The sequence below is a fragment of the Mus musculus genome, chromosome 1, assembly GCF_000001635.26.
Source record: "Mus musculus strain C57BL/6J chromosome 1, GRCm38.p6 C57BL/6J".
NCBI lineage: Eukaryota > Metazoa > Chordata > Mammalia > Rodentia > Muridae > Mus > Mus musculus.
This window is the reverse complement of record NC_000067.6, coordinates 72,412,840-72,437,074: the sequence shown is the minus strand read 5'-3', so window position 1 is coordinate 72,437,074 and position 24,235 is coordinate 72,412,840. Positions and strand designations below refer to the sequence as shown.

General features: G+C 45.7%; 1 protein-coding gene and 1 long non-coding RNA gene across 3 annotated transcripts in view; one reads left to right on the top strand and one right to left on the bottom strand.

The window, feature by feature from the left end:
* The window catches only part of Marchf4 (membrane associated ring-CH-type finger 4), a 110,048-nt gene extending 100,085 nt beyond the window's left edge, over positions 1–9,963 (top strand). For both annotated transcript variants that reach the window (NM_001045533.2, XM_006496112.4), the window contains one exon: positions 8,066–9,963. In NM_001045533.2, the coding sequence (NP_001038998.1) occupies positions 8,066–8,433 (368 nt within the window). In that variant the 3' untranslated portion in view covers positions 8,434–9,963. The remainder of the gene's footprint in view (positions 1–8,065) is intronic.
* Positions 9,964–15,811: 5,848 nt separating this feature from the next.
* Gm39661 lies at positions 15,812–24,010 on the bottom strand. Its single transcript, XR_865525.1, has 2 exons — positions 22,522–24,010; positions 15,812–20,791 (listed from the first exon to the last, which is right to left on the bottom strand). It is a non-coding gene; the product is annotated as a predicted gene, 39661 (long non-coding RNA).
* Between the last annotated feature and the right edge of the window lie 225 nt (positions 24,011–24,235).

Here is a 24,235-nt window from a genome sequence, read left to right as displayed (position 1 = left end):
TTCCAATGACCCATTTCATGTGGCCCCAATGTTAATACCTGCCACGTGCGGCACTCAGGACTCCTCACCCCAGCCAGTCTCATAAAAACTCTGTGGGGAAGGGAATACCAGTTCCAACTTGCTGATAAGAAACTGAGACTCATAATAAGCAACTCCTCTGCTAAAGCCAAAAAGGCTTGGAAATAGCAGACACACTATTACTCTCTATGTGATCATGGGCATGTAATTGGCTCTAAATTGTGAGGACCAATTGTCTTTGGGTCCAAGAAGTGACCATTTCTACCATTGCCCTACATTTTAGCATCTGGAACATCTGGAGAGAGTATACTTTTCAAATGTATGTGTAATGTGTGTGTGTGCGCGCGTGCACACACGTGCACTCATGTGCAGGTACATGTGTGCACTTACACATGTAGAGATCAGAAGCCAATGTCAAGTGTCTTGCTCAATTGCTTCTCTTCCTTATTTTTGGAAATAAGGACTCTCACTGAATCTGGACCTTGCCCTTCGTCTATACTGGGTGGTCAGTAAGCTCTAAGGATCCTCTATATCAGCTTTCCCAGAGCTGGGGGGCATTATCCTGAGTGAGGTAACCCAATCACAAAAGAACTCACACAATATGTACTCACTGATAAGTGGATATTAGCCCAGAAACTTAGAATACCCAAGATATAAGTTACAATTTGCAAAACACATGAAACTCAAGAAGAATGAAGACCAAAGTGTGGACACTTTCCCCCTTCTTAGAACTGGGAACAAAACACCCATGGAAGGAGTTACAGAGACAAAGTTTGGAGCTGAGACAAAAGGATGGACCATCTAGAGACTGCCATATCCAGGGATCCATCCCATAATCAGCCTCCAATCACTGACACCATTGCATACACTAGCAAGATTTTGCTGAAAGGACCCAGATATAGCTGTCTCTTGTGAGACTATGCCGGAGCCTAGCAAACACAGAAGTGGATGATCACAGTCAGCTAATGGATGGATCACAGGGCTCCCAATGGAGGAGCTAGAGAAAGTAGCCAAGGAGCTAAAGGGATCTGCAACCCTATAGGTGGAACAACATTATGAACTAACCAGTACCCCGGAGCTCTTGACTCTAGCTGCATATGTATCAAAAGATGGCCTAGTCGGCCCATTGGACACGCAAACTTTATATGCCCCAGTACAGGGGAACGCCAGGGCCAAAAAGTGGGAGTGGGTGGGTAGGGGAGTGGGGGGGGAGGGTATGGGGGACTTTTGGGATAGCATTGGAAATGTAAATGAGGAAAATACCTAATTAAAAAAAGTTACTCCTTAACATGCACAAGAAAGAGAAAATTTAAGTTTTTCTCTTTATTTTCTAGGAAGAAAGAGTGTATCCAGACATGCTATTCCTTCCTAATGATGTTCACCAATATAGATAAAGTATTTCTTTGTTTCAATTATAAAAAAAAAATAATAAAAAGTTACCATCGCAAAAAAAAAAGGATATCTGCCACATATATTTTACATGGATGTTCAGTATCCAAACTCAGTTCTTCATGTGTGTACATCAAGCGCTTTATTAAATCTCTTCCTCTTCCTCCTCCTCTTTTTTTTAAATTAAAATGTAGCCAGACAGTGGTGGCACACGCCTTTAACCCTAGCACTTGGGAGGCATAGACAGGCAGATCTCTAAGTTTGAGGCCAATTGGGTCTACAGAGTAAGTTCTAGGACAACCAGGGCTACACAAACAAACCCTGTCTCAGTGGGTGGGGGGTGGGGGTGGGGAGAATGAAAAATGAAATATAAAATGTAGTGCATTCCGTGCAGTAGAGGGATAGGGATAAGAGGCAGTGCTGCTCATCATAGCCCTCCCTAGTCACCATCAAAATCACCCCAGGCTATTGTGAGATGCAGGTTCTCAGGCCTGGCCCCAGACCTACTGTCTCAGGCTTCCCAAGGATAGAGCCAGGAACCTGTGAATTACTGAACATTCTAATATACACTTAAGCCTGAAAAGCGCTATTTTAGACTTGTCAACAACTTTCATGTCATTTAAATCAGGACACTAGTGAGACATGAGGGTGTGGAGGTGACTTCTGGGTCACTGAGGCCATGAGAGGTTTCCCTATAGACTTCTTGATCAACTTGGTTGGAACTGTGATTGGACACATGGTGGGAAGCAGTATTGTGACCATGGCAGGGGCTCAGAGACATAGAGTGGGCACCCAGAAAAGACAGCATCAGATTAAGTTGTGTCTCTCTCACACAAAAAAACCCAATGGTCAAAATGCACTAAGGGAAGGTTGGGTTTTTTTGTTTTTTTGGTCTTTTGTTTTTTTTAGAGAACTCCTTGCTGTTGCTATGGTTATAGGGTGCGGAGGAGCTATGCAAGTGGGACTACCTATTCGTGGTGGCCAGCCTTTTCATTCCTCACAGTCTAAGCAAAAGGCCATTTCAGCTTAAGATAAAGATAAAGGGAGAGTGACAAAAGAGATGTCTAACAACCTGTAGCACCTATAACCCTGTGAGAAAGAGACGCCCAAAAGCTGGAAACACTTTAAAGAGATGAAGTGTTTGCTCTTCTGAAACTGGATTTATCACAAATACAACCAAGATGTGGGTGCATTGCAAATAATTGCTCAGTGGCTGTTAAATTGCTTAGAAAATCTCAGGAAAGAACTCAGTTAAAATTTACTACATTTCTGTACTCCCATCCCTCCCTCTTTCCCCCTCTCTCTCCTACCCTGTCTCCTTCCATCCTCCCCTCTCTCCCTCCCTTTCTCCATCTATTTCTTTTTTCCTTTCTGGCTTGCTTTTGAAACAGGGTCTCATGCAACCCAGGCTGGCTTCAAACTCTCTGTGTAGCCAATGATGACCTCACCAGCCATGTGCTAAAGATTCCAGGCTTGCCCCACCACACTGGTTTATGCAGTACTGGCAAGCATTCTACCGATAGAGCTACAGCCTCATCCCTTCCTTCTCCTATGCCCAGACTCTTCACCAATAGCCCTCTTTGTTCACCTGCATCCCAGCTCTTTCTCAGTTCACAGCTGATTCCTACCCCTCATTCTTCTTGGCCGCCATGTTGACTGACTGCCATCGGCCCCAGCAGATGAGCCCAAACTCATCCTCCTCCGTTTTAAATAATTCCTCATTGCAAGGAATCGATAAGTAATTTCTGAAGCAGAAGGCTGAGGGGAGTGGATGTGAATGAGGTAGTTTATGTTTTTCCAACTTTTCCCAAATAAGTGTTATCTAGAAAAACAGGTGCACTCCTCCCCCCTCAGCCACCTAGCCATTAAAACGGTTTAATTACTGCCTGAACACTAGACAGGCAATTAAAAGCAGCATTCAAACTGAAAATTTAAGGCACCCTCTTCAATCAGAGTAAAACTGTCTGATCGAGAAGCTAATTAAAAATGGAGTGTAGATTCCAGCCAGGAAGTTGGGGGCCTCAAAAGCCCCCAGTTCTCTGTACCAAGGCTCCTCCTTAGTAACTCTCGGAGATGCTCCCAGTGCAGCATTGGCTGCGGAGACTCAGTCAGAGCCTGTCATCTGGAAAATGGCAAAGGCAGCATATGCAAACAAGGTACGCCGGAGAAACAGATGAACAAATGACCTCAGTACCATCAATGCATAGGTATACATTTAAGGGTAAGCAGAAGTAATGGGAGTGGGCACCCTGGTGGAAGAGGGGAAGCCTATTTGTCTAGTACCCATCACACTGAGCAAGGGGGCTCACAGGGGGTCTTTAGGAAATTATGTTCCCTCTAAACTATTAGGACACTTTAGATGTTGGTGTTTCCTCTCCGAGAGATGGTGTTTACCCAGGGCTAGGAACCAATGTGTCTTTCAGTGAACCCTTGAAGATACAGAGAGAGAAATGCAATTTCAGGAGCTGCTGGATAGTGGAAGAAGTGGCAGTGGGTGACTGCTCTCCTCTCCCAGCATCTGCATCTGCCTTTCAGGCTCTGTTCCCACCCCCATGATGCTCTGGGATCACAACTGGTAGATCCTCAGAGGGGAAGGAGCAGGGTGGGAAGTCTGGGAGCTAAGTGGCCTCAGGCGGCAGTGGGTGTGAGCACAGAACAGAACGAGGCAGCTTCAGTGAGATAGCTCATTTTAATGGGGGAACAAAGACTATTTAAACATTTGGGAAGTGAGGGTACAGCATTGGCAGGGGCCAGGGTGCTAGAGGTGCCTCATTAGCACAAGGAGGTGCTTCTTGGACATGACTTTATAAGGGGAAAGGAACTTTAACCTGCTTACATGTCATCCTGCAGTGGGGCAAAGGTTGGGGTACAGGGCTATGTACACCCAACACGCAGGCCCAGGGCAGGGCACTAATGACCCTACTCCTGCTAACCTCAGGATAAGATTTCCAGAGTCTGGACATGTCTCAACCCTACTCTTGCTCCAGGCTTGTTCCTTGGGGCTCCCCATTTCCCTATCCCCCACATGCATTAAAGCAGACTTGGGCTATGGTAAGCAGTCCATGCTGTTCCTATGAGCTAGCTCTTGCCCTGAGGTTTCCGTGGCCGCAGGACAAATCCCACCTTGTCATTCATAGCAAGCCATCTCCACTGTCACAGGCTCAGCCTTCCAACCTCTTCGTTCTTCAGACAAGCATCCTCTTCTTGTCTTGCTCATTCCTTCCGCCACTTTCCATGGTGACCTCTGGACAGCTCTGGGTGCTTCTTTCATCAGAGCAGCTGGACTCTAAGATACTGCATCCCTGTATCTGTCTCTATAGTGGCTGTTCATCCCTTCTCAGGCTGTGGGCCAAGAAGTAGTCCACAGGCATCTCTCTACCTGCTGGGACATCCATGCTGTCATTGATCCTCCATCTTTCAGAAGACCCCTTTTAAGTGCATCCCTCTTTCTTTACCCCCTTTCTCCTCACTGCCTCTGGCTACTGGCTGGCCTCCCTGAGGGAGGGATCTGATGGAGACATACTATATAGGGTTGAGTATCCCAAAGTCTCTCACTCTCTGCATGATGTCTGGCTGGGTCTCTGTATTTGTTCCCATCTGCTGCAGGAGAACGCTTCTCTGACAATGGCCGAGAAGGGCACCGATTACATTTGTCTTTCTGGATCTGAGCTACCTCGCTCCACGTGATTTTTTTCTAGTGTGTTTTGTTTTCTAATACAGCTGTACTCCAGCACTTATATTGACTTTGGTTTCATCTTTTTCTTGCAAGTGACTTCTTTTGTCTTATTCTGTCTACTAATTATCTATTAAGGCATTCCACTAATTAAAAAATGCATAGCAGTCTTATAGTATCTTATGAACTGTATTTCAGGATAGGAAAGGGGATGCTAAAACATACTTGGGGGTTATATATAGGACCATTAACTAAACTGTTTGGCTTGAAAACATGAAGACCCTGAGTGGGCTCTGGGAATCCAAGCATAGGACAAGCGCTTTACCCTGAGTCATGTCCCCAGCCATGGTGAGAGACTTCTTGAAATATCATCACATAGCAAAACATAGGACACGTGAAAACCAACTGTCAGTCAAGGCTCTTGGTAAGGCATGTAATCTGTTCATGAGGAGTGCATTCTTGTGGCCTAATCACTGTGTAAGAGGACCCAATTTTCAATACTAACTCATTACTAACCTCTGAGTGTTTAAGAAGATGCACTTAAACAACAGTACCACCTCCGTTCCCCAAAATTCTAGCACCATCTGTCTTAGTTAGTTTTAGTTAGGGTTTCTATTACTACAACAAAATGCCATGACTGAAAAGCAAGTTGAAAATGAAAGGTTTACTTACACATCGCTGTCCATCACCCAGGGAAATCAGTATAGGAATCCAATCAGGAGAGGCTCTTGGAGGCAGGAGCTGAGGCAGAGGTCGTGGAGGATGCTACTTACTGACTTGCTTCTCATGGCTTGCTCAGCCTGCTCTCTTGTAGAACCCACCAGCCCAGGGATGGCATCACCTACCATGGGCTGGGCCCTTTCCCATTGATCACTAATTCAGAAAATGCCTTACAGTTGAATCTCATGGAGACATTTCCTCAACTGAGGCTCCTTCCTCTCTGATGACTCTAGTTTGTGTGAAATTGACACAAAACCAGCCAGTGCATCATCTAAGTTCTCAGCTTCAATCTTATTGCCGTTTGATCGACCAGTTGGATTTTTAGCAGACATCTTAAACTTACCATAACTAAGATGTGACTGTTAATACTGCAGTAAGGTGAAGAATGGCCCCCAAAGACACACAGGGCCTCATCCTGAAACTGTTAACCTTTTGTGACAGGACTCTGCAAACATGGCTAATTTGAGCATCTTGAAGTGAGGAAATTATCTTGAGTTATTCCAGTGGTCCCTCCACGTAATCACTAGAGTTCTTATTAATAGAATATCAAAGAAAAATGTGATGACAGATTAATAAATGTGATGACAGAAGAAAGAGGGTGGGATGATGTGAGAAAGAGGGAAAGACAATGGCCATTTCTAGAAGTTGAAAAAGGTAAGGAAATATTCTCCCTCCAAGGCTTCTGGGGGTATAGGCCCCAGTGATGTTTGCACTTTGGCCTGGTAAGACCGACCCCAGAACTGTAAGAGAGCATATTTGTACCACTGTGGGCTACCTGTTACCCTCCGGACAGTTATTATAGCAGCCATAGTGAATTAATAGTCACCATCACCATGCAGCTCCACACGCCAGCCCTGGGACCATCGATGTCTCTGCAAATGATCCTCACCATCCAGCTGTGGCATCAGAACCTTCAGAGCTTCCAGATGCTTCTTGTGCCCACAGCTCACTTGTCAGCCAGACTGTCAGCAATACCCACAGCATACATCCTGACTCCAAGACATCTCACGCACGGCACTGCCCTGTCCCCAGCACCACAGTTTCCAGCTTCAATTACCGCTTCCCTTCCTGCTTCATTTTAGAATAATTCTATACGTGACCCTTCTGGAGCACCAGCGAATTTTCTTAGAGAGAAAATCTTTCAATGCCATTCCTCCTTCCAAATCTACTCGGTTGCCTCTCATTACCCTGGATACAATGCAAGACACGATCATAACGGGGGCTCCGGCCACCTTCTCCTCCGCTTGCCACATCCACGGGCTTGCGCTGCGGTAGGCACGCCAACCTCAGTTTCAACCTTGGTCATCGCATTCCTGCCTCCTGGCTTGTGCACTTGCGTTTCCCACCAGAGATGAGTGCCCTCTCCAGATCTTTGCACACAACTCTCCTTCTCATTTAAGTCTCAACTTAAACTTGCCAATTCCTCTGAAACTTGCTTCTTTCTTCCCTCTTGCCAAAACAAGACCCCAGTTGCCTGCAGCTAAGGGCTATTTAATCCTATTTCATCTTCCTCCTAGCATGTGCCCACACAGGAAGAGAGTCTGGTGGATTCATTTGTACATTTTGTATATGCCTCTTAACTTAAACATAAGCTCTCTAAGGAAAGGACTTCCCATCTCAGGCACTGCCCCATCCTAAGTGCTTTGCACACAGTAGGCCTAAAATTGATATCCATTTGCCTTGTTGCCAGACATGGTTTGTTTCCAATGGCTCCCAATGGATTTGGCCAATATAACTGCAAGGATGTTCAGACGGCCACGGGGATCCGTATTTCAGTAGCATTGGCTGTGCAAAGAGCTAGAGCGGAGTTTCAGTTCCCATTCAGCAGGACCACGATGACCACAGGATTTCATGGCTGTTGCCCTTTAAAAGCACATGATTCATTCAACACCTGGTAAGCACAGGGCATCATGAATATGTAATACAGGGAAGGAAAAAATATTTTTATTATGATGTCATTGAAGAATTTGAATTGTGCCAAGCCAAGAAGGGGGCAGGATGGAGCGGAAGCAGGCGAAGGCAGTTCATGCAAAGCCCAGCTATTTTGTGACCTTCTCCCTTCTGGTGACTCATGGAGTCTGGGAATCTAGTGGTGCTCTGGAGTCATGTGGCTCAGAGCTGGAAGGCAGATTTAGAATAAAAGCAACACAGAGAGACCCCAGCTTCTCCAGTGCCCGTGTCTGTGTAAGTTAAGGATGCAGTGGCATTCTCTCCCCCAGTTGTTGCTTTCTTTGCTTAGCCTTTGTCTTCTTCTCTTCCTGGCAGGCCTCATCATCCACGAAGGGCCCTCGGTATATCGCATCTTTAAACGCTGGCAGGCTGTAAACCAGCAGTGGAAAGTGCTGAACTATGACAAGACAAAAGACTTAGAGGATCAAAAATCAGGAGGCAGGACAAACCTACAGACTTCCTCATCTGCCCAAGCCAACCTACCCTCTGCGGAAGAGGAGGCAGCCAGCCCGCCTGCCCGTGAAGAGGGCCCCACCAGGGCCGCCAGCCACCCCTCAGGCCCTGTGTCCCAACACCACTGTGCTTACACCATCCTACACATCCTGAGTCACTTGAGACCTCATGACCAGCGGAGCACCCAGGGCAGCGGCCGAGAGCTTGTCATGAGAGTCACCACAGTGTGAAAGGAGGCCTGGGAGGCAGGTTGAGACCACATACACACCACAAGAGTCTGGGCCAGGAGGGGCCCAGGGATCAGGAATGGTGGGCCTCAAGGGGAGCTATGGGGGAGACCGCCTGAGGGAGAGCCCTTACGATTCCCAGTCCATTGGTTCCACAGCAAGGGAAAACCAACACAAACTTCACAACAATGGGTGGGACAAATGGAATCTGCCCTAAGAAAACAACCCCTCCCAGAGAACCACAAGTAGCAAGACACCCAGAAAAGGGTGGGCAGAAAATGGTGGCTGGTACCTGGGGTACCTGCTGTGCCTGGGGGTCTAAGGGCAGCAAAGAGAGAAAACAAAGGGCCACCTGGGTGCTGCTGCTTCCTAGCACTGAGTAACTGAGAGACAAGAGAGAGAGAGAGAGAGAGAGAGAGAGAGAGAGAGAGAGAGAGAGACCTTGTGAGCTGGTGGTCCTAATGTTTGCTGAAGGCCTCTACACTCTGTAAAATTCCAGTGACTCAAATGGCTTTAGGGATCCCCTGGAGACGGTTCAGGAAGGGAGTTGTTGGTATGCCAGGCCAGAGAAATGGGGTTGGGTCCCCCAGGAAGAACTTTCCTAGCTGTAACATGAACTCAAAGAAGGCTGAGGTTTAGACATGGAGATCTTTTTGTTTCCTTGTTTACCTTACGGTGATTTGGCTCAAAGATGTTTACAGGATGTGGGGGACTCATGTACATACATGTGCATGTGGAGAGACGTGAAGACTTCTCATGAGTGGCTCAAGCACACTTCCGCTGCTGTGGCGTCAGCCTTCAAAGCTGTCAGGCCAGGGATGATTTTCCTCATTACTGAGCCCCGTCTATAACCAGGATAATGCAGTGCCATGTCCTTTTCGCATTGGCATTCTCACAGGCAGGCCCGCAAGCACACACGCATATGTATGCACGCATGCACGCATGCGTGTGCGAGCAAATGCCTGTGAACACACACACAAAGACACAGAGAGAAACACACACGCATTCACGTGCTTGAGCGCGCACACACACACACACACACACACACACACACACACATACACACACACACACACAGACACACACACACACACATCTGGGTCTGCTGCAGTGTGGGGTGACACTGGCCTGTGTATCTCAAGGAAGGCGTGAACACCTAACTAAGTATTCCTAGCTGCTTGGTACTGGTCCCCTCCCTAAAGAGGCAGTTTGCCTTGTGATCTGGGCTATGTGCTCTGGGCTATGTGCTCCTGGTCCTTCTGGTGCAGCCAGGCACACCAAGGAGGCAGTCAGGGAGCACTGTCGTAGGAGCCCACCAGTGTGTTCCAGGACCCTGCCAGGGAAGGCCACTGGGTGGTCACCTGCAGAGTTTCTTACTGTCATTGCACAATGGACATGCCATCCTTGGGTATTAAATGGACACTGTCAAGTACTTTTTTAAACTAGTTTTTAGGGTTTTTTTTTAAAAAAAAAACTCTCTGTTGTTTGTAATATTCTCTTAAAAGCTTGGAAATAAAATTTCTTTCCCTAGCACTCATGTCTCTTTCCCGGGTTTCCTTCCTTGCTTGCTCTTTTTCCTCCAGTGAGAGCCACTTTTCTTTCTCTGTTTTCTATGCTTCCTTAGCAAGAGTTCATCGTGTCATTATTTCATCTTTGAGAGTACAGCTGCTAGGGCAGACAGGTATGCTGCCCTCAACATGCATCCATGTGTGTATGGATACATAGGTACACATGATGCATGTATGTACATGGTATGTGTGTGTATGTGACCGCATCAAAACAATGAGATTCTTGGCTTTTTTTTTTTTTTTTTTTTTTTTTTTTTGGCTTCTTAACAAATGGATTCCACCAGGTCAAAGCAGGAACTACTCTCAACCCCTTCCCAGGATACAGCCCAAGGCTCCTACAAGTATTAATGCTAGCAGGATCTCTCGTGAGCTCCACCCATTGGGTCCATTTCAAAGATGCTAGAATGATCTCTCATGAGCTCCACCCATTTCAAAGAATTGAGAGAATCTGAGATGGGAGGTGCAGGTCCAGGTTCCTTGAATACTTTCCTTTGAGGATCGGAGAACAGCATTCAAATTAGGCGTCCCAGAGAAAGCTTGGGCAGAGGTCAAGTACCAAAGATTGCTCCTCCCTTCACCCTGACCGGTCCCTCCCTCTTTATGATTGATGGACAGTCAGGCAGTATCATAGGTGGGACGTACATGGTGAATCATTAGTAATTGTAGTTGGATGAGTAGTCACTAGTAGGAAGCCCCTAGCTGGGGGAGTACTTTACAAAGATTACTTCCCAAAAAATCTTAAAATCCAGAGGCTTAGAAAACACACTGAACAATTTAAAACTAAACGAAACCCACAACTACAAATAAGCTGTCTTGATAAGGGATGGAGGGGCTGCATCTCGGTTGGTAGGGTGCTCGCCTAGATGCCCAAATCCTGGGTTCAATACCCAGCACTGCATCAAGCAAGCACCACATGCTTGCATTCCCAGCACCCAGGAGAGAGAGGTATGAGGACTGGGAGGTCAAACTACATAGCGAGTTCAAGGCCCGCTTGGGATACATAGGACATTAAACAGAACAAACAAAAATTAAAAACAAATAGAATAAGGGTGTGAGTTCTCAATGTGGTCCAGAACAGGTCATTTACCTGAAACACTCATGGGAACTCTTTGTTATGTGGATTGTCTTCTTCCAAGATAGTGTTCAAATATAGCGGACTCTGCACATCATCAGAGCTATGGTGACGACCATGCTCTTTCTCTGGTGATTCACAGGTCACTTTAGTATCTATTGATTATGGAGGGACTTAAGAATCATCATTCTGAGTGCGTTGTACTGAGAAGATGCAAAAGATGAGACATTCTCACAGAAGGCTGGACTTTATGGTGTCTTGGTGCTACAAGCCTTGACTTATCCTGTTGATTGCTGTATACTCAGAGCCTACAGCGGGGACTGGCACATGGTGATGTTTAGTAGATTCTTCTGACTGCATAAGACACTGCTGGGGTAGGTGCAGGTACTCACTCCTTCAATACCTGGGTGACATGCTCCGTCTTCTTTCAACAGATAGTCTGCCTTCCAGGACAGTCACCAGGTAGAAAGGAAAGGTCAGATTTGACATTGCCCAAAAGGATGGTAAATTTCTTGTGCCTCAGAGTGTGGAACTTATAGATGCCATGAATAAGATAAGATGCCACCTAACAGCATCTGAAGTTCTTACCATACACAAGGCGACAAATTAAATGTTTGATATACATCAATCAGTATTACAACAACCGGATCAAGTAGATGTCATCGTTATCCTCATTTTACAATTGTGGGCACTGTGGCACAGAGAAGTAACCTGCCCAAAGCCACCAGCTGGTATTCCCACCTAGGGAGTCTGGCTAAACTGTAACTACTCCATTGTGCTTCCTCCAGACAGCCAGGAGCACCTTAAGAGAAACCTGTACCTTGTGGATGCCAAGAGCCCACCATGGTAGACATCTGTGAGGGAAAATTTGCAGGTTGTGGAACTTGAAGCTGAATAAAAATAAACTTTTCCTCTCTTCTAGGAGGGAAAATGCAGAGATTATTTTAAAAATAGGTTCCTGGTGTTATCTAGCTAATATCACTGTTGAATGGGAGCTTGTATACATTGGAGAACTGGTTATATCTGGGGACTGGCAATGGATATGGTTAAAACACACTTTTATGAGCAAGTGGCTAGGTTTCATGAAGGTTCTGGGAAAAAAATTACCTATCTGGACCCAGATTTTTGGTTTTGGGTCCCAGGGATTGAGAGGGACAGGCTGAGGTTCCTCGCCACCGTCACAACACGATGGAGGGTGCTTCTTTCATGAGAGCGATACTAATCACTGTCCAGTGTCCCTGGTTATTATTGGCATAACTATAAAAATAATTCTTTGTTGGAGAATCAGATATGTTGGCATCTTGGAGCACAGACACTCTAAAAATCACATAAGTTTTTGACTCAAATAGGCAACTACCTCACAGACCCTAACTTACTGGTCCTCCGCCATTTTTGCCCTTTGGTACAGATAGGCTTCTCAGAGTAGCAGGATGATTTGATATGAGAGGAACCAACCCCTCAGGGTAGCAATGGGCTCTATAAACAGGATCTGTTCTATTGTATAGGAGGGAAGGTAATGGAAAACAATGAATTTCCCCTTGTCATCTCACCTCAAATTACATTAATTATTAGTATCAAACAGTCAAGAAGTATTTTACCCATGAGGGTCTGACCCAATCTCTCTCACTCTTACAGGCAGAATGACAGATAGGGATTTGAAAAACCATGTGTGCTGTACACAGTTGAGAGAGGATCTCAAATGGCTTAGAGGGCGAGGATCTAGGGCCAGCCTCAGCCCATTTCTGAGCCTAGAGTCTGAGCTGCATTGTCTGGAACCGGGTAGTGAATACACTGCCCTTCTGCCTGCTTCGTCTGACCTCACACACGCCTCGTGCCCTCCAAACGCAGTCCATCCTGGAATGGGAAGCCACTGATTTTCTTGGTGCTGGAACCATCACGTGGTGGAGCCCCAGAGACTTCGCATGGTTCCTGAACCCAGACTGTTGAGATGCATATGTGCCACTTATAACGACAAACCTCGCTATCAAATTTAGTTCCAAACCAGAGCTCAAGTAGCCATTTAGGGGAAAGAAAGAGCTGGGGACTGAGGCTTATAGTTACAAAAAGAAGCAGCCACATCCTGTGTTTGTACCCTGTAAGCTTCATATGAAAAAGTCCTAAACTTTAAGAGTATCTTCAGTGCCCTCGGTGTTGGTCTCAGCCTGGTCTCTGCTGCCCCAGCTAGTGAGGAAAGAGTAACATAGCACATGGCTTCAAGGCACAAAACACTGCCACGTGTCTGTGATCCCGAAGGGTTTCTCTCTACAAAGAAGGGGTAATCTGTCTTTGTATCTATTAAGCTAAAAAGTCATATGCTCAGAATCTGTGTCTAACAACAGTGTCCTTTCTCAACAGAGAAATAATAGAAGTAGCTAAACACACAGTGTTTTCCATCTGCCAGACTCCATTGATAACTTTCTAAGTATTCTGGTTGCCCAAATTAGCCACAACAGCTGGGAATCCTAGTACCTCCAAGTCTCAGGTGAGGAAAGGGAGGTGTGGAGAGGTTGGGCGTGGTACCTGCAGTCATGCAACTAACTACATGGACAGAGCTGGAATTTACACCTTAACCATTTGATCCCTTACATTGGGATATGAACACCATACTATACTGTCTCTTGGAGAAGTGGAAAGCTGTATAGATGTCCTGATTTAAGAGGCCATGGAGGAAAATGAATGAGCTCTTCAGCAGCCGGATTCATCCAGATGCCATTTACACATAATTCCTTCATCATCAGTTCATCTCAGTTCCAGGCTCTGCATCCCTCATCCCATGGAAAGGCTGAGACCATCACTGGGCTGACTACCATCCAACCCTAAATAATTCCCATTCACCTCCAGCTCCAAATCCAAGATCCTCTAAGATCAGATTTTCTATTATTCATCTTGCAGCAACTCCTTGATTTGGACCCTATGTTAGCCATGTAGGGGTTAACATGTAGGGCTAACACATTAGCCCATATGTTAGCCATGATCCCTCCCTCTTGATTCCTCTGTCTACCTAAATAGACAGTTACACTTTACAGCTTTACTGGAAACTGGGAGGCAACTTAAAGTTTATTTCTATGAGAACCTAAAGTGAGAAACGGCTGTGTGGGATGTTCCTGCCAGATGCATATCTGAGATACAAATGAGTATAACCACTTTCCAGGGCGTCAGTTATTAGACTCCAGGAAGAGGCTCAGAGCTTCTCCTCCAAAGCTTTTCTCACAAAAGAGCCTGCCCTACTCTCCCCAGGACTTTGCATGCTTAAGGAAAAGCAATCCTTAAGGGAGAAGAGCAGCTGTCTGAGTGGTAGGTTTCGGTTCTCCAACATCACATGAGAGTTGTTGCCTTCTTTTGCCTCAAGGAGTATAGCTACACATGTGTAGCACACAGATACGCATAGAGAAAAATGCACCTCCTGAACACTGAGGCAAGGCTCATGCCTAAACAGCCTCGCGGTGTTACACGGGACAGTGAAACAAATCTCCTGGGCTCTCTAATGTAACCCAGCTTGAACAGACGTCTTGTCTGAAAGTTGGGTCTGGGACATTGCCTCCTTTGTCCCATCTGGTGGCTATTCTACTAGGTGACTTTTAAGAGGGAAACCCTTGTGTCCTGCCATAAAGGCTGCTGTGTATTTTCCAAGAAAAGGTGTGGCAAGTCCAGACTGCCACTGTGGTTCATGTTCATGCCAAGCATGCTGGGACTCCATCTGCCCTGCGAACCATGGTGACAATGCTCTAAGTCCCGGTCCTTCCCTCAGAAGGCTCTGGATTGAGGTCCTATCTTCAAAGTATTTCATGGGCATCTGCTAATTTTGCCTTTCCCTTAACTCAAAAATTCTTTCCCACAGTAAACCTATATCAAGTGATTTGGGTAACGTGAGCCCTCACAAGCAATCACATCATGGAAGGTGGCCCAAGCTTAGATAACTAAAATATCTTAAATAAATCAATGAATTTGCCCATCTTTGGCTCAGAAATGTGTGACTGGTCAAAGTTAACCCAACTCTTCCCCCGAAATAATCTATCAAGGCTAGGGGGAAATATCATTTCCCTCTACTGGGGTTGCCAACAGGAACTCCAAGAACATGGAAGTCACCATCTCATGCCATGTGAAAAGTACTTATCTTCAAAACAAACTCATACAGAGGCATCCAAAGCAGATATGACTGAGATGGTCCTGACACTCCTGGACTTGCCGGGTCTGGCATGGTTGCGGAAGGGGAGGTGTGACACAGTTCCTGCTCCTGGAACATTGCCAGGCCATTGATCCCCTTGTGAGCTGATTGCTGTTGGTCTGGAAGTGATCGGCTGTCTCATCTATGTATTTTACCTTCAGTCTCTCTTTCTGGGGGATATACTTTTCCCCCACTACTCAGACCTAATCACTCCATAATACATGGAACAGATGCGGTTCTCAGGAATGAGGACTGGAGGTGCTCGTGAGCCTGTGGAGGATGAGAAGCGGGCCTTCTGTCTGGCCTGTAGGGTCACAGGAAAGGATCTAGACGTCACCACAGAGGCCATAAAAGCACACATGGTTCTTTGTAGAAGTAGTTCATTGCCAGACTTGGCCTTGAATTTGAAATTATGGGGAGATACATGTACCTTCGAGTCCAGGGACTGCTGCATTAATTAGCCTGGGTGACCTTGGGGACATCAAGGACAGAGAGTTAAAGTGGTCTCAAGAAGAAAAAGCATGGCTAGGAAAAGAAGGAGTGTATAAAACAGAAGGAATATATAAAACACAAGCAAATGATAAATGGGTTTATTTTATAGGAGAAAGGCTTGCACATAATCTAGAAACAAATGGTACCAAAAGGAGAGTACACAAGGCCATGGAATTGCTAAGATAGGAAACAAAGTTTAGAGAATTAATAGATGATATACAAGCATATGAAAAGTTAGTACTTCATTCTCCTAGCTACTTGATGGACTGGAGATGACCATGCCTAGAGAGAGATTAGAGAGAGCTAGCCACTCTACTTGCATAAATTTTAAAACTTTTTAAGAAATCATTTCCACCTTAGTAGTCTGACACCTTTCTGTTCTTATATGAAAATAGTCACTAAAGACAGCGCTCTGCTGTACCAGGATACCGCAGGAGCTGTGCCCAGCTACCCATGAAGAACAGGCTGTGTAAAACTCTAAGGAAATGAGCTTTTGCTTTGTGTTTAGTTTCTGTTTTAAGGAAATAGGGATTGGGGCTACTGATCCAGGACTCATAGAACTTATGTAAGTTCAAGGATTTCTAAAGAATTATTAACAGGGTTCAAAGCCTTGATGCTGTAGCTTTAGGAGATAAAAGACTGGGTTCAGGCTCTCGGGTCAGAATGAAGAACAGCAATGAAGAATGAGAAGAAGGAAGAATGGTGAGAGTCCTGGGGGAAAAGAGTGAGCGCTTGAACTGACAGCTTGCTTGCACTACTGACTCGCTGAATTACTGAGTCATCATTGAATCAGCTGCTCCTGTTTCCCCCTCCTAAGGACCCTCCTCACACTGAGGCTGGACCCACCTATGACTCCAGTGCCATTAGCCATGAATTTCCTTTTGCTTACAGTGGCCTGAAGTGGGTTTATGTTACAACTGAACAACCCATTGTGCAATACACTGGTTTCCAATAACCATGCTACAGAGCTGTGTTTGTTCAGAGGCCACAGGAACTAGAAAGAATTACCTTGCTCTCTTGTGGTATAAGGGCTCAGGCTAGCTTTATATCAGCCATCACAACTATGATTATTCCCAGTTATCTTTTAGGATCTGCTCAAAGTTAACAATTTTTAAATAGGAAGATAATATACAAAGACATATACATGTATTTCAAGAGTGTCTTTTTTTAAAACATTTTTTAAATTGAATTGGGGGAGATAATGAAATGGCCCTATGGTGAAACCAGACAGACTTATGAGCATAGCTGATTTAAGGGCTTAGGAAGGGATAGAAACCAGTTGTGACTCTACAAGACAGAAGTCCAGGTTCAGAATACTGGAAAAGTGAGAAGCAAAGCTGAAAGTAAGACCTGAGTCAATCTCTAAAGCCAGAGGCGTCGCTGTGGCTCCTAGGACTGACCGCGCATGTCCTCACACACAGGCCTTGAGTCATTTTGTTTATTCAAAATTATAACTTGCAGGACAGTATTCAGGATGCCCATGTGTTTATAGAAAAACAAACCCCAAAGCTTACCCTCATATTGTGCATTTGAAAATGCCGCAGGCTGCTTGACAACTGGCCACTTTGTGAGGTGGAAACTTGAGGGGGTCTTTGGAAAGTCGGTTGGGTGGTGTTTTGCTGGGGCAAACATGTGAAGAGACGTTTTGTCTCATATATATATGGCCTGCCCGAATCCCTGCCCATCTGCTTCTCTCTTGATGTAATATATATGGTTAAACTAAAGCAGAAATGGATACCCAGCACTAAGATCCAACTAACTTTATGTTTTCATTCAGCCACAAAGTTACAGATACCCAGCCAGGAGGAGTTAAACAGGAAGGGCTTATTTTCCTGTTACAATGAGCTGTCCAGACTCGTTACCTGCTGGCATCAGGCTTGCTGCCACTAGCAATAGGTTTTGGCACTAATCATCTAAGCTCCTTTTGTTTGCTTTGTTATCCTAGCATGCTGGTCTGTCACCTGTGGCTATAACCTCACAACACCAAGTGGTCTAAGAAAGCACAAAGCAGAAAAAGAAGGAAGGGGACCATGCCCCAGCCACTCCCCTACTTTATGTCAGGAAAAAGCTAGAGCTTTCTCAGGACCATGCTTCAATGCCTAGATATTTCCTCTGTATCATTCTGGTATGAGAAATGCATTACAAAGCCACTGTTAGGGACTGCAAAAGTGATTGTTTACCCTGCTGCGTTTCTGCTACAGAATACATCAAGAGAGAAGCAGATGGGCAGGGATGCGGGCAGGCCATCTGGGGGCATCTTCTCCATGCTGTGAGTAGGAGGATCAATCAGTGTGCTAATTTTGAGGGCCACTCGCTAGTATTCTATAAACTTAAAGTGCACATACCCTTCAACCCAGAAATTCCATTCCCTTGGGACACTGATGAAAGACAGTAGCAGGTGTTGCATTTGCAAAGAGTTTGGGAAACAAGGACGGGTGTAGTGTCATCGCTACAGTGCTACAGACTGGAAAGGACCTAAACGTCTGTGCAAATGGAGGGGAGGACACCCTGTTACACCATTGGCATCTGAGAAAATGTCACAAACCCGAAGGGACTGACAGAAAAAGACCTCAAAATTATATTAACTGAATAATGCAACAGATGGAACAATATGCACAATAGCTACATATCTGTGGAACAAGAACAAAACACAGACACCTGCTGTCTCAGTTTACTTTCCTATTGCTATGATTCAAATACCATGACCAAGGCGACTTAGAAAAGGAAACATTTGTTTATGGCTTACAATCCCAGAGGGGTAGGAGTCCATCTCCATTGTGGCAGGGAACATGGCAGCAGGCAGGCATGGCGCTGGAACAACAGCTGAGAGCTCACATTGAGTTCTACAAATAAGAAGCCCAGAATCCACTGGAAATGCTTTGAGTCTTTTGGAGCCTCAAATCTCACACCCTATGACTCACCTTCTCTGACAACATGGCATATTCCATGAGAATATAAAATGACCAACCAAACCAATGAGAGTTATTCATTTCTGAGAGAGTATGAGGCTGAGGCACATGTAAGGAGAACTTCATGCTTGTGTGGTTTGCATGTTTGTTTCCATTTTGATAATATGAATGAGTTTCTGCAGTGTCTACACGATGTTTTATACTATGGTGCATCAGTGGGATGAGAAGCTGCCACTGGAAACGCTGAGTAGGAGCTAGAGCGATAGCTCAGCAGGTAAGAGTATATCCTGTCTCACAGCAGCTGTAACAGTCAGCCACTTGTAACTACAGCTCCAGGGGATATGCCACCTCTGGCCTTCAGGACACACGCACTTACATGCACATACACTCTCATACACACAGTTAGGAACAAAGTAGATATTAAACATGAAAAAAATGTAACTAAGTTATTTTTAGAAAGTAGGTATCAAGCAAGACACAGTAGTAGACACCTACAATACCATCACTCAGAAGGTAATCTGTTTGTGGATAGCCTGAGATCCATATAGAGACCCTGTAAGCACACACACACACAGAAATGGTACCCGTAGTTCTGTATTTTGAGAGAGTCCTGGCTCATCTTCTCTGAGCATTTGTTTCAGTGATGGCTCGTTCTTATAAGTCTGCACTCAAGAGGCTCCATAGCAGGAAGACCCCATGAGCTTGTAACCAGCCAGGACTATATGGTGAGCTCCAGGAAAGCCTATGCTACAGACACTGTCTCAAAACAGACCTAAGTCAGGGCTGATGAAGAAATGGTGCAGTGGTAAAGAGAACTGGCTGCTATTCCAAAAGACTCAGGTGTTTGAGTCCTAGGACCTACATAGAGAACCATACCCATCTGTAACTCCAGTTTCAGGGGATCCTGAACTATGGTACACATAATAAAATAAAAACAAAACATTAAGAAAAAAGTCAAAGTTTAAAACTAAAGATAGTTTGCTTTTAAGGAAAGCTATCCTGGGGTGTGGAATCAAGGATGCTCAGACAACTGTGTTCCCGATGCTCCATTAGACAGAAAGTTTGAGAGCAAGGAAGTTTGCAATTGGGGGTTTATCTGTGGGATAATGAAGGGCTGGCACAGGAGAGCAGATCTTAGGTGGCAGAAAGGACCTTCCCATCTTCTGTTAGGCCTTGGGCCGCTGACCAGAATTTTTGTAATCCGGCCTCTAGAGCCATCAGGATCTGTCCTTTGTGTTACTGCCTATGTGCTCAGAAGGCATTGAGTCCCTCTGCAGTCATGAACCTCTGACACTATCTGCCCACTAGCCCTATTCTGTGTCCAGAAGAAGCCACAGGCATCCACACTGGCTTCGGAGTTTCCCTAATAACAGGCGCCAATCAGTCCTCTGCAGATATATGGCAGCTCTAGACAGTCACTGAAGGCTCTTCTTGTCCAGCCAAACGCCTGCAGTCTCCTGGGCGGCATCGTGGCCTTGAGCCTGCCTGACATGACTAGGGAAAGTCAATCAAGGAGAGTGACAGCAAAGAGCTACGGAAAACAAACAAGGCAAATCTTTTCTGATGGAGCCAGATGGAGACCCTAGGGAATTAAGCAGAGTAAACAAACATCAAGTAAACAAAGCCCTCTTCTGCTAAAACAATAGAGAAGGAATCTTTTAGAAAATTTTCATAACAGAAGTAACATAAAACCCACATCACATTGCCTTTCTGTGCCTTTGTAGGTGCAGTCTTGGACTGGAAGAGAAGGCCCTTTCTCTCCCTGTCTTATACACATTCTACACATCCTCAATTGAAAGGCTACATTTGTTAGGAACCCTTCCTTATCCCTCATCCCTCTGACACCGCCCAGTGCAAACACACACACCTCCTTCAGTTTTTTACTTATTTCTAGGACCATAGTGTCAGGTAGAATAGATTAATCTGCAGCTAGTCCTCCAGGCCAGCCTTTGAGTATGTTCAAGAAATTCAGATTCACTATCTCCCTGTTCTTGGTTCCTAACACATAGTGTAGGCCAGTGAGGAATACGTCAGTGAAGAGATCATCCATGCCACGGCATGCATGACAGCCACTGTGCTAGGACGGGTCATTGGCAGGATGAACAACTTCATGGATCGTTCAAGCTGGATTCCCCAACTTCCTGGAACCTGCAATCTGAGAGATGAAGACAGTCAGAGACAGAGAATTATAGTACAAAGTGGGCCAGGGAGATGGCTCAGCAAGTAAAGATGGTTGTCTCACAAACCCAGTAAGCCACATTCCGTCCTCTAAACCCTTTGTAAAAGATAAGGCGTGGCACACCTGTAATCTCCATACCTGGTATTGAGATGGGTGACAGAGATAAAAGAATCACCCAGTAGCTCACAGGCAGGCTAGCCTAGAGTGGACAGCCATGGCAAAACGGAAGTGGAAAGAGACAGCCCAGCCCTGAAAGTTGCCCTCTGACCTTCATACATACTCTATGCATGCGTATATGCACACCTGCATGTGTGCACTCACACAAACACTATTTTTAATTTTTATTTTTAGAATGGTGTAGGCTCAGTGACTTACTGGGTAAAGGCATTTGCCACCCTGCTGCTGAGCCTGACAAGAACATGAGTTCAGTCCCCAGAAGCCACGTCATAGAAAAAGAGAAGTGACTTCAGAGGCTGTCCTCTGATCTCTGCATGTGTGCCTGTGGCACACACACATACACACAAATGACATAAAGATAAAAATAAAATCTAAAACCCGTGCTCTCATGAAGCACAGCCCAGGCAGGCAGGTGGTATGAGGGAGAGCAGGTCCAGTTTCACACCAAGACAGGAAAGGCTTCCAGGACAAGGTGATGCTGACCTGTTAGTCTAGGAAGGCATCTAACACGTGGGTAATGGTTTGAATGTGTGCCCCAAAGGTCACGAGTTGGAAACTGAACTCCAAGGGCAGCGATATTGGATGATGGACGGGGCCTAAGACCTCCCCTCAGATCCGAAGGCATTGTCATTACAGCAGAAATGAATTCTCTTTTGAAGGACACATAAATTCATTTTCTCTATAAATTAACCAGTCTGTGATAATCTGTTATAAAAACAGAAAATGAGCTACACAGAGGGTTAGACAGGAGTTTCTCTGGTGAGATGGGAACAGGAAAGGCAGGAAGAAAGAGTCTTCATGCTTCAATGCAGACTGACGTATGGAAAATGAGTAGGAAAATCTTAGACACTAGAGCATTTCCAAAAGAGTTTTGGGGTGTCCTGGAACTAATGCTGTCCATTAGGTGAGGTTGCTTTAATACGCAGCTGTGCTCAGTCATTGGTCTATGGGCATTATGGGCATAAACAAAGGCAGAAAGGTTGTAGCCGGGGGCATTGCCAGTGAGTGCTCTCATCAGCACCAGGCTTCAGGGACATGCACTAAATTGCCACCATGCTTGCCTCTGACTAAAGCATCGCTAAACATGTATGTAAGGTACTGTGAAAGGAGACAAAAGGAAAACCATCCGAGGATGAGGAACCCTCAGCAAAAAAACACAGATTCATAAAACAATGTGGCTCATTCATGGGCCTGCAAATCACTTAACAAGCGTGGAAGGAAGGTCAGGTCAGGGTGTGGACGGAAGTGGCTGGCAGGCAGCAGCATGATTAGAGTGGGTACTGCTTGCAGGCAATGGGAGACATAGGTCATGTGGAGGACAGGGAGTGTCAGGGCAGATTTAACTGTGGAAAGAGGCCCTGGCAAGCAAAGCTCACAGCAGGCAGGCGAGCTGACTAGGAAGTCTTAGCAAATATTCAGGAGCGAGGTAAGGCCATGATGGGAAAGAGAAGGAAGAGAGGATTAATGAAAGGATGGCATATGGGGAATGAATGAGCAAGTACAAGTAGAAATATGAAAACCAGCTTCACCTCGCTCGTGGAGAGCTCTGCAGAAGGGTTACAGCCACCAGCCCCCATCCAGGATGAGTCTCGGGCAGCTAGGAAAGCAAGCGTGTGCTCGGTTGGAGCACAGATTCCCAGGAGCTGTAGCCGCCCTTTTGTGCTCGTTCATATTTCAGGGCCAGATGGTGTTTGCCTCATTGACTTTCATTGGTGATGTCGTCTTGGATGTCGGGTTTTCAGCGGTTGTTTTATTTCCTTTACTTTCAATTCATTCTCTTCTTGTCCCACTTTCCTGCTTTGCACCATGTTCATCACTCTGGCAGAGAGACAACTGGATCTCTCAGCAGGTGGAGTTTACAGGGAGCCAAGAAAACCTAGTTCCCACAGCTGAGCCCCTGCACCCTGGGAAAACACTGCACTGGGAGCCCTGAGAACAAATAGTAAATACAGTTTCAGTGAAAACCACCGCGTTGAATAAGCAAAATTGCAAGACCACCAATTACAGCCACGATTGAATGGGGGATAGCATGCTACCGTCTTGCATGGGACCAAGTCTAAAGAACAAGTTCAAGGATGGTTGACATCCAGGCACTGTCTGATGTGATTGCTTCCCTGTTTGGCCACCACAAAGGACAATTAGTTGAGCCACCTGCTCAGACCATGCTCAGACACCAAGCGCCTATCCCAACCAAAGGGTCCATCTTTTCTTCCCAACTTAACAGCATTCCCTTCTACTGAAATCCAGTTCTAGTTGCTTCCTGAAACATTCTTTCAACATTCTCTGGCACTTAATCTATAGCCTTGTTCAGTTTGTCTTCGTCTGAGTCTTCCAGTCAATGGGTGTTTCTTTTCTCTAGACTCTTAGATTCTTCGGAGTGAGACGGGAGCCTTCTCCCTCCTTTCAGGACCCAAGCCTTTGGGAATGGCCCACCCATTGTGAAGGTGAAGGCCACGTGGATCTATGGCTTGTTTTGACATCCTGCTTCCTGGGCCAGAACGTGTCCATCAACTACTCAAACTGTCTTCTGCTGTCCTGCCTGTGTGCTATCAGGGTTTGCCCGTAAGGCACATGATTTGTAAAAATATTCTGAGGTCACAAGGGGACATAGGCAGAGCAAACCACGCCTGCTCTCACATCTTCACTGGCCTCGTGCACACCGGCCCTTCCTGTTTTGAGTCTGTTATTTCTCACTTCCCTTGTTTGTGTTTATGGCATTATATAACCATCTCACATTTGGATTTAAATGACTCTAAGGATACTGATCAGTCCTTTCCCGGCTGGCACATGGGTCCCTGGACACAGATTTTACACTTGTGTGGAGGTGGTGGCGATGGCGTCATGTGTGTTAGTGGAAGAGGGAGAAACAAAGCAACATAGCGGGTGCCAACTGGCAGCCTCTCTGGATCAATAATATTAACGATTTCAGAGTCTTCCAACGAGCTCCTGCCAACACTTTTGGCTTTTTCAATACTATTATCACGGTTACAAGGCACCCTGCGGCCCTTTTACTTAAAGAAATGACAGAATGCCCCAAATGAGAAGACTCTTGGTCTCTGTCTACAAGGACTACAGTTCTAATGTTTCCTACAGAGTGGAGAGTTGGGCTTGTGCTTGACCTTAATTTGGGGGTTCAAGGTATCAGAAGGACAGATGACATAATCTTCTGAGGGCTCATTTTGGCACTGAAATCTACGTGTCCACTTCTTCTGCATTGCCCTGGGGATTTCCAGCACTGATATT